The 19,429-nt window shown below is 48.2% G+C and overlaps 3 protein-coding genes across 4 annotated transcripts in view; 2 read left to right on the top strand and 1 right to left on the bottom strand.

Moving 5' to 3' along the window:
• Positions 1 to 8,823, bottom strand: part of Bre1 (E3 ubiquitin-protein ligase Bre1) — a 28,298-nt gene extending 19,475 nt beyond the window's left edge. The window contains exons 1-5 of one of the 2 annotated variants that reach the window (XM_077701075.1): positions 8,678 to 8,823; positions 6,839 to 7,166; positions 5,705 to 6,317; positions 560 to 1,219; positions 154 to 473 (exon numbers count right to left, since the gene is read on the bottom strand). In XM_077701075.1, the coding sequence (XP_077557201.1) occupies positions 154 to 473; positions 560 to 1,219; positions 5,705 to 6,317; positions 6,839 to 7,107 (1,862 nt within the window). In that variant the 5' untranslated portion in view covers positions 7,108 to 7,166; positions 8,678 to 8,823. The remainder of the gene's footprint in view (positions 1 to 153; positions 474 to 559; positions 1,220 to 5,704; positions 6,318 to 6,838; positions 7,167 to 8,677) is intronic. The other variant, XM_077701076.1, reaches the window with a different exon arrangement.
• Positions 8,824 to 8,843: 20 nt separating this feature from the next.
• LOC144172318 (intraflagellar transport protein 22 homolog) lies at positions 8,844 to 10,485 on the top strand. The gene is made up of 5 exons (XM_077701080.1): positions 8,844 to 9,028; positions 9,130 to 9,212; positions 9,290 to 9,379; positions 9,482 to 9,580; positions 9,666 to 10,485. The coding sequence occupies exons 1-5, from the start codon at positions 8,999 to 9,001 to the stop codon at positions 9,940 to 9,942; spliced, it is 579 nt and encodes a 192-aa protein (XP_077557206.1). The 5' UTR covers positions 8,844 to 8,998; the 3' UTR covers positions 9,943 to 10,485.
• A 1,162-nt stretch (positions 10,486 to 11,647) lies between these two features.
• Positions 11,648 to 19,429, top strand: part of LOC144172315 (putative acyl-CoA dehydrogenase 6) — a 34,005-nt gene continuing 26,223 nt past the window's right edge. The window contains exon 1 of the mRNA XM_077701074.1: positions 11,648 to 11,936. Coding sequence (XP_077557200.1) covers positions 11,808 to 11,936 — 129 coding nt within the window. The 5' untranslated portion in view covers positions 11,648 to 11,807. The remainder of the gene's footprint in view (positions 11,937 to 19,429) is intronic.

Raw genomic sequence — 19,429 nt, 5'->3', positions numbered from 1 at the left:
AATGGTGTTTGGTGGATGCTAAAAATGCCTAGCGACGGTCTGAACTTAAACAACATGTTAGGAAAAGTGTTTTGCACCGACTCAGTCAGTGTGCTGAAGGCAAAAAAAGAAAGAAGAGACGATGCGACATGAGAAAAGGGAGGCGACACGCACTTGAGCTGAGCTTTGAGGTCCCGGATGATGTCCAGATCACTCTTGCCCTTCTCCCTCTCAGGAATAGGGTCCTCTTCCGCGACCCGGCAGTCGTCATCGCGACGTGACGCAGCAGCCGGTTCCTCTCCGCCACGACCTCCTCCCGCCAGCCCGCCCGTTGCACTGCTCCCCACACCCAGGGCGTTTGCCCCCGATGACACCGGGGTGGTAGAGACGTCGTCGCTGCGCGTGGACCCATTATCGCTCGACGTGGACGATGCCGATGACGGAACCGTGGTGGAGGTCACCGCCACGTTGGACATGTCCAGCATCTGCTTCATCTGCGACAGAGAGGGGCTTTGTGAGCACGAGGCCATCGTGGGCGGAGGAAGAAAGGCGAAGAAGAGCAAGGGCACCAGTGCCACACCTTGTGGGCCTCGGTGAGTGCCTCGCGCAGCTTGCGCTTGCAGCGTGCCACCTCGCTCTTGAGCTGGCGGTTGTGGCTCTGCAGGCTGGTGATGATGTGGCGCATCTCGCGGTTGAGGGGCGCAGTCTGTTCGCTGGTGGCGAGGGACTGCTCGAACTCAATGCGCACCTGCTCGTACTCGCGCCGGATCTGGGCGATGTTGTCCTCGAGGCGGATCACCTCGGAGCGCAGCTTCTTCTGGACGGACAGCTCCTCGCTCTCCATGTGCTCGATCTGGCGCAGGTGCGAGTTCTTGGCCGACGCGAGCATGCCGCGGCACTCGTCCAGCTGGGTGCGCAGCTGCATGCTCTCGTTGTACAGCACCGAGAACTGGCTTTGCAGGCACTTGTACTCAGCCGTGGCCACCACCAGGCTCTCGGGCAGCGAGCGCAGCTCCAGTCGCAGCCGCTCCGCCGCCTTCAGGGCCTCCTTGTGGTCGTGCTGCAGCTGCTCCAGCTCCAGCAGGCGCGCCGACGCCAGCTCCCGCTGCTCCTCCAGCTGGCTCTGCAGGTCCTCCAGCCGCAGGGCTGCCGCACCCCCCGAGCCGCCCCCGCTGGGGCCGCCCCCACCGCCGCCGGGGACCACCGCGGTGCCCGACGGGGGGATGTCGCAGCCGTCCGCCTGCGGGGGGACACGAAGGCCTTTTTATATCCCCTCCTCCCATATATGGCATACCAAGAAGAGCGGCTAGCCTGGTTGACCTCGCTCGCCCATTGAAGAGCTTTCTCTCTCTCTCTCTCTCTCTCACGTTAGGAGCAGCAGCAAAATGGGCTGTAGCACCATAAAACTACCCAAGGGAACATCAAAAACACGTTTTATGAAACACAAAAAACAATTTGTTTATCTGAGAGTATTCCTTCATGCCTGCATAACCTATGCCATTAAACCTGACACAGCAAATTCGTGTACGTCTATTGATACATCGATAAATGTAATGTAAGGGCCTACAGATCTCACAAAACTTTCTTACCCCCTTCCGCCAAATGCTCCGAATGAGCCCAACGAAATCCTTTCAGCTACATGATACCGCACTTAATGTGAAAAAATATGGTGATGACCACGTTGCTTTGATGCAACGCAACCAGAAAGAAAATTCCTGCATGAAGCTGTCAAAGATCATCATGTCCAGCAAAACCTTCATATCGCTGCAACAGGCTTGTCTGTTAGAGCATGCAAAACTTCCTATAGAAAGAGCGCTCCACCCCCAACGTTGCATTTGCACAGTCACCACACCAAACTTTAACATGTCAAAGGTCCACGAAAATGCTGACATTGTGAAAAAAAGAGTGCGCAGACATTTGCTCTGTTTAATGATCATGATTTCTCATTTTACGGGATGAAATTTTAAGGCACACTCGCACTGTGAAATTAAATACAGCCACACAATGTCACCTACATGGTTCCATTGCTCCCCATGAGGTAGATATAATTTCCAACCAATGACACTTTCTTCATAGCCTCTAGCCCTCCCTACCTAGAGATTAGAGGATTGCTCTCCGATGCAATGCATGCATTCTTTTGAACATCAAAGAAGTCCACAGCCCCGCCACACACAATTTGCCACAACCTATTCGGGCCCGGAATCTTAAACGGGAACTTTATAATTAAATATATCCCACTCATCCATCCTTTCCATCTAAATACCAGAAACCGTGGTCACCAAACGTACAACTACACTGTTGATTTTCTCACTCAATGACATGCTATACTCAAGGTGGGAGACCTGAAATCCGTGACAATCACCATAGGCGTGCGCAGAGTTCTCAATTTGGGTGGGGAAAGTCTTACCGCTGCGCCGCCCCCCCCCCCCCCCCAGAGCAACTCCCGACCTCTTCTCACTGAAGGCCTTGCGGTGCGAACGCAGTGCAAAGAGGGATGGTTATAAAATTTTTATTTCAATGTGATGGAATTGCAACACACACAAAATATTTCTGAGCAGAAATTTTACTTTCATGTGTCACATCGGCAAGGCATGGGGCAAATTTGGCGCCCCCTTCAGATGATTAGGGGGGGCGGCCGCCCCCCCTGCCCCCCCTGTGCGCACGCCTATGACAATCACAATATGGGATTATGGGATCATGGCATACCCCAAGGGTCAGTGCTCTCTCCACTGCTCTTTGATTTATATTCTACCGACATACCACAGCTACACCGCACCATTCCCGATACACTCAAACCCCTTTAAAACACTACGAGATATAACGAAGTAAATGAAATTCCCTTTGAAATTTCCATACAGAAACACGCATTTCAAACCTCACTGTAACGAAGTGAAATTGACCTGTCAATGGATTTAACAAACTATACTAGTCCCTTCCCCCCGGAAAAAACCGTGAGCCGACCTGTGCGTGAAGTATTCTGCGGAGTTCGACACTCGTTCGGCGCGGCTGTTTTAAAGCCCCCCCGTCAGCCTCACGACCATTCCCCATTCTCTTTGCTCACTGAGCCGGACGGAACGAGCGGGCGGGCGGGTCACGTGACGGCCGTGAGAACTGGCGCAAGGTGCCGGCCCATTGTCGCAGATGTCACCGGACAAACTGACGCAAGCGACGACGAAGACGCCATGGTCTCCCATGCACACACGCTCAACATGCCAGCGTCGTCGCAGGCACTTGATGCGGTCTACATCGTTTCATCGACGCTAATGGCGACGGTGGAAACGGCACCGCAGAAAAGAAAGTCTTTCGCTTGCCATCTCTGAAACAAAGGATCATCATCGACTTTTGTCCAGCTACATGTAGCGGACAATAAAATAGGCAGTGTGCACATTGAGCAAGCAAAATATTTGTCTTCTACTCAATTTCCGTCGAATGCGTGGTCGCGTAGCGGTACAGTGGGCCGCTAGGCGATGTCACTGTTTGCATGCTTATAGTTGCGCACACAACTGAGCATACATTGACGTAAACTGTTATAATTAATATAACGAAGTAATGGATATAACGAAACATATACGGCTCCGTTTCAACTTCGTTATAGCAAGGTTCGAGTGTATACATCGCGCCGTAATGGCGATATTACCACCTGGACAAACACTGGTTCCCCAAGCTTAATTCACGGTGCCCTACAACAGGCCACTGACGCTGCCCATAACTATGCAGCCTCAGTTTGCCTCCAGTGCACTCCACAGAGATATGGACCAATCATCATTTAACCCCCAGGCCCCCCATACCGAATCTATGTTACCCTGGATGGCCATATCATCGGGTCTAGCCCTTCAGTCAAGATACTTCGGCTCACTATTCAGGCTAGCACACGAAACAATAAAACGTTATCCAAGCTCTCTCTGGCCTTTAATCAAGTCACCCACACGGTTGGTTGCATATCCAACCATTGCACAGGCATAAAGGAAGACCTCATCCACTCAGTTTGGGCTCTCCTCATCTCTCGGATCACCTACATCACCCTGTGTCCTGGACTGCCTCATCCGTAAAGCCTTTAAGCAAGCCCTGAACCTACCTGCAGCCACACCTATGACTAAACTCCTGTAACTTGGGCTACATAACAAGGTTTCTAAATTTATCGAGGGCCACCTCTCCACCCATGCCTAAGACTCGCCCAGATGCCCCTTTGGCATCACTTCACTCAAAGCCCTACATAACCCACTCCCTCTCGGACTCCTGGCAACACCATCTCTGCGTTCACCCAATTCCAAAGAACAGGCATGCAGACCTACACACCGATAGGTGTCAAGCCAGGAGCCATGCTCAGGAACGTGTTTACAACAGGCACTCAGACGTTTAATACACAGATGCTGGCATCTATCCCCGCGGCTCTCGTACAGTGGCCATGGTGACAACCAAGGATGCGGTTACCGCTTGTATCTCGATCAAATCTTCCTCTACGTGGGTAGCTGAAGAACTAGCCATCATCCAGGTTCTTATCCACTCCCACTCATCAGTCAAAATTACCGATTCACAGGCTGCACGTCAAAGATTCCTGGCAGAAACACGGCCGCCATAGTCAAAACCTCGTTTGTAAGAGTGCGTTAGGTATAATACGAACAGACTGGAAAGGACAGAAACCCTTGACATAAAAACTATGCACTGAAAATTGTTTATGTATTATAAATGAAGTGACAAAACTAATATCTCACATGTGATGAGTGCGATAGAAGGAAAGCTAACACATCCTCCTTTGCACCCCGACAACATCGAAACCCCCCCCCCCCCCGTGTGAGTGTATCTTTTGATCCAGAATAGTGGTCTTATCAAACAGGGCCTGACAGCTGCACCTCGTGCAGTATGCGGCCAAATTCTCTGCAGCAGGACCGCAATCCAGTGAGATTTTATAGTCAACACCCTGGGCACAACTGACCAATTCGCGCATGTGCCTGACCTTACATGCTGTCTTAGTTGCGCCACTTTCTATTTCTACCTCAACAGCCTTGCATAGCCCTCCATGTTTCAATATCCACCCTACCCACCAAGTTAGTTCAAGCAACTAGCCTGACACCAAGCATTACTCAAAACCTCCTCATGCAACATCAACCCAAAAATACTGTTGACCTCATTTGGAAACCGGACCACTCTTCATTGACGGACAACACATTTGCCCATCAGCAAGCCTGCGCCCTAACCTACCAGGCTGCAAAGAATTCACTGCATTCTCCCCAATAGTCCCTTCCCGAGAAATCGTGCACTATCCAAAACTTCCCAAGAGGCCAAAACAACACTCCAACTGCTAAAAGCCTACACTTCCCTCCTCAAACCCAGCTCCATTCTGCATACCCTAACCGATACTCTGCAAAATGCCAATATTTCTACTAACCAGGCACCATCCTGGGGTGTGCACAAAACACAAACCTCCTCCCCCTCCCCTCCTCGAACCGTGATGATGAGAGTTCAACTGGAGACCCAGTTTCTTTTGGCGTGCAGAGAAAAAACAGCCCGATCATCCCATGGATACCTGGATTGGGGGATGACTCTCAGACTCTCACAGAGCAGCTCAGTAAATGTTTCCACCACCCCTACCATTGTGCAAATCTCTTTACAGGATTGAGGTACCCCTCAAGGTTCAGTCCTCTCTACACTGCTTTTTAGTTAAGCTTTTATCAACCTAGTCATGCTTGTCCCACTTTCATTAACAAAAACAAGGCCCTCCCCCTACCTGGAGGCCTTTGATGCGCTGCAGGCAGTCGGCCAGGTGGCAGTCGAGCTTTTCCTCGCGTGCGCGCACCTTGCTGAGCTCATACTCGAGCTCCTCGACGCGGTTGCGCAGTTCATCATTCTTAGTCTGCAGAGAGTCCACCTGGTCCTGGTGCTCCGAGAACTTCAGGCTCGTCACGTGGCTCTTCTCGTGCAGCGCCGTCACTAGGGCGTGCAGTCGCTGGTTCTCGCGCTCCAGTGCCGCATTAGCACCCCGCACCGCCTCGTCCAGGTCCGGCACCGCTTGGCCGCTCCCCTCGGACTCTCCCCCCGCCCCCTCGGCCTGTTCCCCTCCCTGCTGATGGTGGAGGGCCAGCATGACACGGTGGTTGCGCTGCACGAGCCGGTCAAAAGCCTGCAGCAGCTTGGCGAGGGCGCGCGTTGAGACCTGGACGCGCTGGGCCAGCTTTTCGTCCAGCTCCTCGCGGTCCCAGTGCAGCAGCATGCCCAGGAACGAGGTGGTCGCCTCCTCTGCCTCGTTGGGCTCCTCGCCCGCCTCCTCATCCTCCCAGCCACCCTCAGCGTCGAAGCGTTGCAGCAGCACCCGGAGGTCCTCGTTCAGCTGGTTCCAGTACCTGCACAGTGCAAAAAACCGCCGTCCCCTCCTCTCTCTCTCTCTTTCTCAGCACATGACCTCGATACTTCACAAGAACAGAATGCAGTGTGCTCTATGGACAGTGTGTTCGAATGCTCTTGTGTACATGAGAGGTCTTTTTACATCACCTTCACCTCCACCAGGCTAGCCAGTTAAGCGGCTAGCCTGGCTGACCTCGCCTGCCCGTTAAATAGCTTTTCCCCTCTCTCTCTCTCTCTCTTTTTGCAAGTCCATTTGGCACGGACATCCACATGATCAACGCTTACGTCCCAACAGAGAAATCCCACTCAGTAACTTGTGAAATGCATCTAAAATGAAGCAAACCACTCTTCAAAACGTCGCCCACTGCTTTTGTTGCTTCCCCACACAAACCACTGCCACACTAACAAATACACCCAATTGGCACTAGACTCTGTTCCGAGAAAGAGTTCTCCTTGCAGAGAGCCAGGGCAACGGAGCTGCCGATTGCTACGCCCCATCCCGAACGCGGGCCCTGCCCACCTGTTGACGACGGTGAGCACCCCTTCGTCCGAGGTCTGCCGCTTCTCCAGCTGCTCCACCCGTGCGCGCAGCTCGTTCTCCTGCCGTATGCGCTGCTCCAGGCGCTGGGCCAGCTTGCGGTTCTGGAACTGCAGTGTCTTCATGTCCATGTCCTCGAGCGTGGAGACCTGCCCGATGCGGAAGGGCTCAAAGTGGACCTTCTTCGGGGGAGGGGCCGTGGCGGAACCCCCTCCGGGAGACTCCTGCGGGGCCGGCCGCTTGGAAGCCATCTTGGCTGGCTTCCTGCAGCCGCGGCCTCCCGCGCCCGCCTCTGTGCGGTGGGCAAGGCCTGTGGAGGAGAGGGAAGGCAAGATGACGGCTCTCCTGGCGAGCAGGCAGTGGCCACAGTGGCAGGACGCTCAAGTCACTGAAGAGCGGGCCGCCGCATGCAGGCACAGCTCACACAGAACCCCGTTAGGTGGCGAGCAAGTAAAACAAAGTAACCCTGCCAGCCTAACGACTCACACCACGCCTACGGGCAAAATGTAATGGTTTACTTAACAGACGAGGCCTGCTCCATTTGCGGCCTTTTCCCAGCCGATCCGAGCTCGTCCCAGCCTCCCAGGCCACTCCAGAAATAAGGTTTTGATCTGGAGTCTCTTTCTTAAAACTCGGAGCGAGCTTACTCCCCTTATCTTCCTGCAAAAGGGGCTGCAAGTAGTTCAAATGCTTCTATTCAAACAACCTCCAAGTAAACTCTCGACAGCATAACAGATCGCACGTCTCCAGGCAGGAGGCAAGCTGACCAAATACATAGTTTTGGTCATCCACTGTTTCGAGGCAAGAGCCTATGCCTGTCTAGACAGCGCGCAGAAGGCCTATATAAAATCTCGCGCCTCATCAGTAAAGCTAATTAGTCTTTCTATTACCGCGCTGTCGTAACCACCTGTTGTTACGTAACTCTTGCAGGATCTGAACGCGATTCGCCACGCATTGTACTGGAAAATAGCGGTTAAGGCCGCAACCAATGGACTGCCTGTCAGGAGCGCTACCCGCGAAATACGTAGCCAAACTGCAAGGTACGCGCCTAGCGAGCCTCAAATGGGCTTCGCCGTCAACCCGCAGTGACCGCTTGTAAACAGGAATCGTACACGCGCCTTACAGCTGTCCCAGTCTGTGACCTCATTTTGGGTGGCCGTACTTCCTCCGACGTTGCCCGGCCTCTTTACGGTGCAAGCCCCGTGCTCGGCTTTTCAAACGTACCAGTGGCTCGTTTTCGCTCCCAAGCTTTCATACCCTGGCCTGCCTGCGCCGAAAACCGGAATTCAGCTTCGTACCGACGACTAACCCAAAGGAGCAGATGCGTTCAACCCCACCAAGGCCAATGTCAGCCCCAGGAGCTACGAGTTGAGGATTGTAGACGTAAACCGTACTTCAGATCGTGCCCGACAGCTTCTCGATTGAAAATACCGGACATTACTGCGAGAAAGATGGTTATTCAATGTTGCTCAATCGCAGAGCCTCACAGCAAGGGCATCTGTCAGCGCCCAGTAACCTCTCAAAAACCGAGTTCCCAGCCAGGCTGCCCATCAAGTATGGTAGCACAGTCGGTAATCGGCCCGTTTGACGACTTTCTGCGATCTCTCTCCCTGGTCTAGCGCTGTCACAGTAATACCCATTAGGGCTAAGTCCGCTTCCTCGGGCCTCAACATTTGTGAAGCTTTCTCATACAGTATGTTGGAGCCAGACGACATCGGCCAGGGGGTCGAAATGCGCCGCCATCTTCTGCACAACGCACGCTGCGCGTGGCGAACCCGATACCTGCGGCAGACCCAGGGTTTTCTCCCAAGCCATAGTTACCTGTTGTGGTGTTTCTGGGGGCGACTGCGGTAAGCCGATGAACTCTACATTACACGCAGACGCAGCGCAGAGACGCAACATAGCAAGAGAAATTGATGCGACTGTTATGCCCCCTGGTGGTGAGAAACGTAAGGCGCATACCTCGGCTTTCATTGATCCGGCAACACTGGAGTGTCGGTTTCTGTTTTGGTTGTTGGGATCGATGCAAGCGTCAGCTGGCCGCACGAGTGCCGTTGTTGAGTTAGCTGTAGGGGTATGTATAATCAAGTACGCTGACTACGCCTTTTTACCACCGCTTTAAACAGCCTCACGTCCTTCGGTATGAAAATCATCGTTATTGGACCATGCCAGGTATGAAAAGCTATACCGCTTACGCGTGTTTTGTGTTTATCTGCGTTGCCTGGTTACGCGAATCGCGAAGTGAAATTGAGCTTGATTCTCGTTGTTTGCAGTCCGGAAAAACAGTTATTTCCAATTTTTTGGCGGAAGCCACCGAGAGTTCTTCCGGTCAATATCAGCCCACGAAGGGGGTCAGGTAATTAAATATTTATTGACTTTGCAATAATTAAGCAAATTGTAGCGTTAACTACGCGTGTGCTTCTTTTTCTTCAGAATTTTAGAATTCGAGAGCCCCCAGATTTTAGTAAAGGGCCGACAGACCACGGCATCGGTTGAACTTTGGGATTGCAGCGGAGACCAGAAGTATGTCTCTCGCAACAAATTCTGCATGCATTATTGGCAATGTCGACATTTTTACTCGCGGCAGTACCATCAATGCAAGCTTATTTTACCGCGCACTTACAGGTTCGAAAATTGCTGGCCTGCGTTTTCCAAAGATGCCCAGGGCGTAATATTTGTCTACCCTTCAGACCACCGAAATGCAGCTGCGGAACTCGACATGTGGCAAGTTTAATGCAATTGATTTTCGTTTTTTCTCCTCTCTACTGCATTATTTACCGGTCATTTTCTTATTTTCCTTTCCGCGAAGGTATACCCACCTTGTCCAAGCGCTAGGTCTAAAAGACTCCCAGTGCATAGTCTTCTGCCACCGGCGGTCGAGCGCTCGGTCAGCTGGGAATCCTTCTCAGCTGTCGCATTCGTTCGCCAAGATCCCCTGGGCGTCGACAAGCATAGACGACGGCGACGACGGTGGAAGAGGAGGGGAGCAAATTCGAGCCGAGTTCAACAAGTTCCTGGAACGTCTGTCCAATGAACTCAACGACAAGCACGACCAGGAAGAGCTCAGCATCATCGGACAAAACTGAACATACGCTCGATTGAAGTTAATTTTGTTCTTTGCTTTTTTTTTTCTTGAAGAGTTCTCTCTCGTCAATGAAATTAAACGACATAAAAAATTAAAGGAAAATGTTCTTACGCTACCTTTCGGACTTTCATGCGCCGCAGGGTCGGCCAAACACCCTGAAAACATGCAGTTTAACCCTGATTTAACGAAATTCGATTTTACGAAGTTTGCGAATTAACGAACAAATTCGGATTTGGTCGTTCATTTCTCCGTTTCACTAAGTTTCCGATTTAAAACGATAATTCGCGGTTGTTGGTGACTTCGTTGGATTGGTGTTCAACGGTGCGCTGCAATCAGCGTGCATAAGTGAGTGCGGGCCTTTGATTAATGACCTTGAAGCCTTCGACGATTTGATCATGTCAAACTATAATTTTTTTTAATTGGGAATAATTTTTTATTCAGTGTGAAGTTAGATATATATGAAATGCGTCGTCTGGTGAAGTAAAAGCTAGGAGGCTGTGATGCGCATACGGGAGAACATATCATATAGCACCTTCGCTTTGGCCTCCTTCACTTGCATGCTCAGAACAGTTTTGAACGGTTCCTGCATGGGCAGTAGAAAGCTGCGCTCGCAGTAGAAATTCAATGAGCAAATAAACAAAACACGAAGTTGCTATGGATCAGTCACGAGCCGTCCAAAATGACGCATAAAAGAGACCTTTCAACTGGCATGCTGCACGCCGGCGAGTCTCCTGCGAACAGATGGGCTAGCCGGTGTGACCTTCTGCTACACTTCTGCCCTGCATCGCTGGAGTAGTAGTAGTAGTACGAAACTTTAGTGAGCCATGAGTATGAGTGGTATATCCCTAGTCCGAGAATCCAGGTGATGACCGGGTGGGGTGGTATTGTTACCCTAGATGTCAGAAGTTGCTGGACGTCCAGGTGGTCACTGGTAATCAGGTTCTCCCAGAGCTCATGGAGGGGGAAAGGTGCCCGAGCATGCGGTTAGGCCTAATGCCGTTCACCCAGCGACAATCGGAGCTCGTCGTTGACGGATTTGGCGGGTCGGCTTTTTCCGTGAACTGTTTACGGGGAAAAGATCTCGGAAAAATATTTTGGAGGTTCTTGTCATCATACTAGGTTTACCATTTTTCTTCGTTACATACTGTTACTTGCAGTTTCCGCCATGTGTTTGCAACTTTACAATCGCTGGAATATTGTTAGGCTGGCTCTATATCTCGTTTAGTAATTGTTTGTTTGACCAAAATGCAAACAACCCGCAATAATTGCGCTGCCGTAGCGATAACGCACTCGATCAGATTGATTTTGGCAGGTGTGATTTTGGCGCGCTGCAGCGCGCTTACCGTACAGATTAAATTCCATCTTCTGAAGGCGGTATGTGAGGTTTATTATCCCTGTAGCGTCTATAAAAGATAGATATGCAAAATTAATGCTATTGAGCAAACTTATTACGTCGAAAAACCCAGTGTAGTGCGTTTACGTTGTACAATGACTTCAAAGAGATTTGAAACATCGCGGGCTTGGCGTTTTAGTACAGCCAGAGTTGTCTACAGCCTCATATTAGTTTTGCTTCTAATATGAATGCTTTGCAAAGCACTTAAAAATTTTTAAACAAGAAATAGAAGGCTTTTATTGAATATTTGTTCTAAAGTCTACCACAGTCAGGAGTGAACTAGAAGCTGGAATGTGCCAAGACAAGCCGAGAGAAGCCTGTGATAAAGTAAAAACGCTAAAAGGCCCCCGCTACCCTTTGCATCCATGCAGCGGCTGTGCCGCATTGACTTGCTTTCTACGGTGCAGGCCACCGTGTCATTTAAATTCCTTTTCCCCCTCATAGTTTTCTTGTGGTCGACTGACGTTTAGACCATGCTGGCTGTCAGGTTGTCTTGTCGTCTGCGCTCAAGTCGCCTCGCTGCCACAACACGGCAAGGGGCTCGCTGCAGTTCGTCGTTTTTCACAGAGCAACACGACGAACTCCGACGGAGTGTGCGTAAGGTAAGAGGTCGCTGTTTTCCTTGTAGCCAAGTTTCGCGACGAGGATGTCGTGTCACCTTACCAAGCGGAAAGTGGCCCAACGGTTGACCCTATGCTGCGCCATGCGCCGCAGCATAGGGGATATTTAATGCGATCGACAGGAGTGACGCGACGATTGTAGCTGTAGTCGTCGCACGAACACCGTCCAGCGTGCTGTGTGCTTGTACGTGGACGGTAATATGTATCATGTCGTTTATGTCTGTTGCTCTGAATGCAACTGACAGCTGACATCTTTGGTGCATGCCTAGAGCTCAGCAGTTTCCATAGCGAAAGAATGAACATCAGCGCTGCGTCACAAGTAGGTAGTTCTACGTGTATGCCTGAAAACAATGCCGAGATTCGTATGTAATGCGTAGCTTGCAGATGACGTTGGTGATCCACCTCCAGCTTTCTCAGTGCTCCCCAAGATAAGATCAGATAAGTCCCTTTCTGCATGCATGCATGGGGTTCACAGACATGGCAGCTACGCTGGCGCTAGTCCAAGCCATGCATTAAGTTTGCTTTTCAACGAGTAGCTCGGTTAGGCGGCTGTGGCTTTATCGCCAGTGTTCCGGCACCATCGCTGTGCAGGACGTATCCGCGTCCCAAAGTCCAAAGATTTGTAGGACGCGCCTGGAAACGGGAGTTTAAAAACACGCTAGCGACGCGCGCTTGCTCGTGCGCTCAAACTTGCATTTACGACCACAATAAGAAAGTACGTTTGCTCTACTTTTTTCAATTCAAGCTTGTTGGTGTTTTTTTTTTTTTCTCTTACAAACTCAATAGTCTACGTGAACGCCGGTCCCTTCTTCGGTGCACCCTCTGGAAGATCAGCAACTTGTTGCCCAGTTTCTGCAGATTCACAGTACTGCCCTTCAATGTGTTTTTTTTTTACTCAAGAGCGCTACACAAGAACTGAATACTATCACCTTTCGATAATATGTAAGCCCTAACCCCACCCCCACCCCTTATTCCCTTTTCCCCGCCAGGGCTTCTTGCCTCTTTCTCATTAAAGCCTATCAATCAATCAATCCATTCGAATACAATTCAGGAAGCTGCAAGCTATCATCATCGCCAATGTAGCGTAACCAAACCTAACCCAAGACTCTGGTATCCAGGTATGTCTGACGTACAGAGGTCAAAACTGTTAACAACAACGTGCGAACGCGTGGCCTTTGATACGTGCAGTGCAGCCTGCTGACAGCCACCGGCATGACCAGCGAGATTAGGGGACGGCGCTGCGGCGGCTTGGCATGCGAAAGCTATTCCCGATGATTCCGTGTTTTGGGGGACAAGGTTCAACGCCGAAATTCCCTCACCACGACCACCGCTAAAGCCTATATTAAACGTTATCTTACGCTGATGACCAGTTCAGTCTTGTTTTTGCCTTTGGTATGGTTCCGATATAAAAAAAAGTACAATGTGGGTCGGGCACAGCCATTCCCATGTAGGTTGTGCAGGAAAGGAAAAAAACATAAATGTTCGCGGTGTTGACTCAGAAATTGCCTCAAGACTATTATTACTCAACTTTCAACTCTTTTTATATCGGAACCATACCAAAGGCAAAAACCAGACTGCGCTGGTTATCAGCGTCAGATAATGTTTCATATGGGCATTGGCGGCGGTCGTGGTGAGGGACTTTCGGCGTCGAACCTCTCCCTCCAAAAGAAGGAAGCATCGGCAATAGCTTTCACATGCCTAGCTGCCGCAGCGCCGTCCCCTAACCTCTCTGGTCACGCCAGTGGCTATTGGCAGGCTGCGCTGCATGTATTGAAGGTCACGCGTTCGCGTGTTGTTGTTAACAGTTTTGACCTCTGTACGTTTAGATGCTTAGGTTTCAAACCCACCACAATCACTTAAACAGATGCAGAAGTACAGTCCGTGTCTCCTGTTAGGTGCAAAGTGGATGTTGCTGTCTAACCCCAGTAGATCTGAGAGTATACAGTTCAGGTATGTGATTGCTGCGTCAAAATGCAAACCCTGCCATATCCTGCCTCATCTTAAAAAATCTGTTCGGAACTGTGTTTTGTAATTTGTAGAAACAAAACTAACCGTCCGATTTTGTAGTAATTTGCAGTCGAGAGAAACACAGTTCAGTGCAAAGAAAAAGAGAACGGGAAAAATGTGGCATATGACACAAGAAGTCGTGGTGTCTGCTTTCGTCTTTTTTTGTTGTCCCGTCCCCAGCTGTGAAAAATGCAGTCAAATGGCATGTGCTGTGAAGATAACTGGTGCCTCCGAAGCACCCATCGCATTGGTTTTCCCTGCGGGGGACACCGGTTATCTGATGCCCTCTGATAAGTTGTTTGACTGCCGGGTGTTGATGGCACACGAAGATAGATAACTAAGAATATAGGAGACCAGAGACACAGTTCAAGGACTGACCTTTTTTTTTTTTTTTGGTTTTGAGAGGAAGAGAGACACAGAGAGAGTGCAAACTTTATTGCATCCAAAAGGACCCTTTTTTTTGGTTTTGAGAGAAAGAGACACAGAGAGAGAGCAAACTTTATTGCATCCAAAAGGACCCTTTTATTTGGTTTTGAGAGAAAGAGAGACACAGAGAGAGAGCAAACTTTATTGCATCCAAAAGGACCCTTTTTTTTGGTTTTGAGAGAAAGAGACACAGAGAGAGTGCAAACTTTATTGCATCCAAAAGGACCCTTTTTTTTGGTTTTGAGAGAAAGAGACACAGAGAGAGTGCAAACTTTATTGCATCCAAAAGGACCCTTTTTTTTGGTTTTGAGAGAAAGAGACACAGAGAGAGTGCAAACTTTATTGCATCCAAAAGGACCCTTTTTTTTGGTTTTGAGAGAAAGAGACACAGAGAGAGTGCAAACTTTATTGCATCCAAAAGGACCCTTTTTTTTGGTTTTGAGAGAAAGAGAGACACAGAGAGAGTGCAAACTTTATTGCATCCAAAAGGACCCTTTTTTTTGGTTTTGAGAGAAAGAGACACAGAGAGAGTGCAAACTTTATTGCATCCAAAAGGACCCTTTTTTTTGGTTTTGAGAGAAAGAGACACAGAGAGAGAGCAAACTTTATTGCATCCAAAAGGACCCTTTTTTTTTGGTTTTGAGAGAAAGAGAGACACAGAGAGAGAGCAAACTTTATTGCATCCAAAAGGACCCTTTTTTTTGGTTTTGAGAGAAAGAGACACAGAGAGAGTGCAAACTTTATTGCATCCAAAAGGACCCTTTTTTTTGGTTTTGAGAGAAAGAGACACAGAGAGAGAGCAAACTTTATTGCATCCAAAAGGACCCTTTTTTTGGTTTTGAGAGAAAGACACAGAGAGAGAGCAAACTTTATTGCATCCAAAAGGACCCTTTTTTTTGGTTTTGAGAGAAAGAGAGACACAGAGAGAGAGCAAACTTTATTGCATCCAAAAGGACCCTTTTTTTTTGGTTTTGAGAGAAAGAGAGACACAGAGAGAGAGCAAACTTTATTGCATCCAAAAGGACCCTTTTTTTTGGTTTTGAGAGAAAGAGACACAGAGAGAGTGCAAACTTTATTGCATCCAAAAGGACCCTTTTTTTTGGTTTTGAGAGAAAGAGACACAGAGAGAGTGCAAACTTTATTGCATCCAAAAGGACCCTTTTTTTTGGTTTTGAGAGAAAGAGAGACACAGAGAGAGAGCAAACTTTATTGCATCCAAAAGGACCCTTTTTTTTGGTTTTGAGAGGAAGAGAGACACAGAGAGAGTGCAAACTTTATTGCATCCAAAAGGACCCTTTTTTTTGGTTTTGAGAGAAAGAGACACAGAGAGAGAGCAAACTTTATTGCATCCAAAAGGACCCTTTTTTTGGTTTTGAGAGAAAGAGACACAGAGAGAGAGCAAACTTTATTGCATCCAAAAGGACCCTTTTTTTTGGTTTTGAGAGAAAGAGAGACACAGAGAGAGAGCAAACTTTATTGCATCCAAAAGGACCCTTTTTTTTTGGTTTTGAGAGAAAGAGAGACACAGAGAGAGAGCAAACTTTATTGCATCCAAAAGGACCCTTTTTTTTGGTTTTGAGAGAAAGAGACACAGAGAGAGTGCAAACTTTATTGCATCCAAAAGGACCCTTTTTTTTTGGTTTTGAGAGAAAGAGACACAGAGAGAGTGCAAACTTTATTGCATCCAAAAGGACCCTTTTTTTTGGTTTTGAGAGAAAGAGAGACACATAGAGAGAGCAAACTTTATTGCATCCAAAAGGACCCTTTTTTTTGGTTTTGAGAGGAAGAGAGACACAGAGAGAGTGCAAACTTTATTGCATCCAAAAGGACCCTTTTTTTTGGTTTTGAGAGAAAGAGACACAGAGAGAGAGCAAACTTTATTGCATCCAAAAGGACCCTTTTTTTTTGGTTTTGAGAGAAAGAGAGACACAGAGAGAGAGCAAACTTTATTGCATCCAAAAGGACCCTTTTTTTTGGTTTTGAGAGAAAGAGACACAGAGAGAGTGCAAACTTTATTGCATCCAAAAGGACCCTTTTTTTTGGTTTTGAGAGAAAGAGACACAGAGAGAGTGCAAACTTTATTGCATCCAAAAGGACCCTTTTTTTTTGGTTTTGAGAGAAAGAGAGACACAGAGAGAGAGCAAACTTTATTGCATCCAAAAGGACCCTTTTTTTTGGTTTTGAGAGAAAGAGACACAGAGAGAGAGCAAACTTTATTGCATCCAAAAGGACCCTTTTTTTTTGGTTTTGAGAGAAAGAGAGACACAGAGAGAGAGCAAACTTTATTGCATCCAAAAGGACCCTTTTTTTTGGTTTTGAGAGAAAGAGACACAGAGAGAGTGCAAACTTTATTGCATCCAAAAGGACCCTTTTTTTTGGTTTTGAGAGAAAGAGACACAGAGAGAGTGCAAACTTTATTGCATCCAAAAGGACCCTTTTTTTTGGTTTTGAGAGAAAGAGAGACACAGAGAGAGTGCAAACTTTATTGCATCCAAAAGGACCCTTTTTTTTGGTTTTGAGAGAAAGAGACACAGAGAGAGTGCAAACTTTATTGCATCCAAAAGGACCCTTTTTTTTGGTTTTGAGAGAAAGAGACACAGAGAGAGTGCAAACTTTATTGCATCCAAAAGGACCCTTTTTTTTGGTTTTGAGAGAAAGAGACACAGAGAGAGAGCAAACTTTATTGCATCCAAAAGGACCCTTTTTTTTTGGTTTTGAGAGAAAGAGAGACACAGAGAGAGAGCAAACTTTATCGCATCCAAAAGACCGAGGTCTAGGTTCTAGTGGTAGTGTTCAGTCCACTGGGTCTGTGTAGTGTTCAGGTATATCTGCAAAGGTCCGGTGCACATGTTCACATACTGCTTCCTGAGCAGCTTGGATGTTCACTGTGGTTGTGCAGGGAGACAACCAGGGTTCCCAGGAGGCAATTGAGCAAGGGATGGGGCGAGGAAATATTGGGTGCATTCCCAATAGGAGTGAAAGATGAAAGACGGATGGAAAACGGAAGTAAAGGTGAGGCAGGAGGAATGGCGAGGGTGCCGATGGATGTGGTGGGAGAGATGTGAAGGTGTAGGGTGTTCGCTGAATGAGCCACGAAGATGGGGCGTGAAACACACTGGGTGCACAAATAAGAGTGACAGTAAGCGCTGCTTATTGGCAAGGCCACTGGCAAGTGAGCACTCGTGCATTTACTAGACTGGCCGGTGCATTAAAGGGGCCGGGAAGACAAAATACAGCCTTGTTCAATTTGTAAGAACTAGCCCATAAAAGACTTTTTATAGCCAAAGAAATGCAAGAAATATTGAAAAACTTCCAAATATCGTGGTCATGGCATCAGCAATATGGTTTATTGCACAACATTGCAAAGCGTGTTGGTGTAAACTTGTGTACAATGACACACAAAGCAAATCTTGTCACTGATAGTTGATCAAGGCCTTCCATATTCAAAGGAGCAGACAAAAATGTGAGTTATCCATCACTCATGCTGACTGATAAGAGTTTGGTTACCGTATTTCAAGCGATCACGTGTTTTGATCGAGACATGCTTTGTTGCTTATTATGACAAACAGTTGTAAAATGGTTGTTTTTAGTGACCTATGTACGATTTTAGTTTTGCAGGGGTTTGTTTTCGTAATTTGCGTGATGGACGCATAAAATCGGAAAAATTCTCAGATGGAGATTGGACGAGGGCATTGCGAGAGAGGAGTGGTTGCAGGAACATAGGAGAGGCCTTCATCCTGCAGTTGGCACAGGGCAAGAAATTGTATCAAATAATTGTGAACGTTGGCGCAGTCCTGTCTGCTTTTCTATCTACCCCTTCTTGTGCTGCAGTTCTATGCCACAAACAGGGCCCATCCGTGGTTCATTGAGATAAACAAAGAACTCTCATGTGTCCTGTTTTTCTCATCGTTATCTTCTCTGTTGTACAGGTAACCCTCGGCTGATAGCATTGGCAGTGAGTAGAACCCGTACAACTTGGTAACACATACACCACCAACCATTTTTTTTACCCTCCATCTCGCCTTAAAGCTCCCGGATATTTTTGGCTGCCTAATCCTTGTTGTGTTTATCTTAACTCTGGTTATCCTGCTCACAAAAGAGGCTGGAATGGTGCAGTTTTGCTTCTAGTAGGGACATGGGTCTTATGCCTTTTTGCAGCCGCCCAATTACTCTTCCGGACCTCGTGCTTTCATCGCTGCTTCTTGGTCTGTAGGTGATAGCAGCATCTGATATCCTGATAAGAGCTCATTCAGACATCGCATAGCCCTGGAAGCATGTTTCAATCCTGCCGTTTGCAAAAGTAGCTCCACTCTCGTGGAGCTACTTTTGTCGTAAATACTGTTCTGCGTCATTCAAAGCTGTCCTGATTTGTTTGATTTCATGATCTTTGTTTCAAATGGAAACGTGAAGTTCTTGAACTAGCCCAGTTACTACTGAGGCTGCCTTTTTTGCCTTTTCTAGGCGACTTAAAATTTTGTCGTACGTTTCCCCAAGAAACTCTACTGACTTTGCAATGCCTTAAAGTTTTTGTTTGATCGTTCAGAGTTTTTTGGATTTCTTCTTGTCAGGCATTTTGAGTGCAGAGTAGTTTTTCAATTCCCTTGATTCTTGCTATCAACTTAGCAAGTTTTTCGAGAGGTTCGGCGCCCTGTTTAGTAAGCAAGGGCAATGTGTCCGCATCTGTTTGGCTAGCCTGGTCCGCTTGGGGGGAGCCCTTGGCTTCGGACTGTCGCTTAGCATGGATCTGGCAGGTACCACATGTCCACGCGCTACATTCATCGTTATTCATTGCCTTAAGTGCAGCTTTTGCGATTCCGGAACATTTGCCACAACGATAGGTGTTCTTACACTGCGAGCAGTGCAAGTAGGCCGAGCCAACAGTGATTTGCTTATGGCAAGCAAGACGCATCAAATCATCATCAGACATATTAAACCCTCACAGACCAGTGGGGCGAATACAACTAAATTGACAATCTGCAGTTCAACACCGACCTATAAAAGTAAAGAACCGAGTTACAGGCGTCTGTCTGGCCGATATGCCC

Source organism: Haemaphysalis longicornis, unplaced genomic scaffold (assembly GCF_048455015.1).
Source record: "Haemaphysalis longicornis isolate Haplotype H1 unplaced genomic scaffold, Haemaphysalis longicornis Haplotype H1 scaffold_20, whole genome shotgun sequence".
NCBI lineage: Eukaryota > Metazoa > Arthropoda > Arachnida > Ixodida > Ixodidae > Haemaphysalis > Haemaphysalis longicornis.
The sequence above is the reverse complement of the archived record's forward strand: the minus strand, read 5'-3'. Positions and strand labels throughout refer to the sequence as shown.

Excerpts from the sequence above, each read along its gene's own strand:
- LOC144172318 (XM_077701080.1), top strand. The coding sequence starts at position 8,999 with ATGAAAATCATCGTTATTGGACCATGCCAG. Across the intron at positions 9,380-9,481 it reads GATTGCAGCGGAGACCAGAA|GTTCGAAAATTGCTGGCCTG; the intron begins GTATGTCTCTCG and ends GCGCACTTACAG. Across the intron at positions 9,581-9,665 it reads GCTGCGGAACTCGACATGTG|GTATACCCACCTTGTCCAAG; the intron begins GCAAGTTTAATG and ends CTTTCCGCGAAG.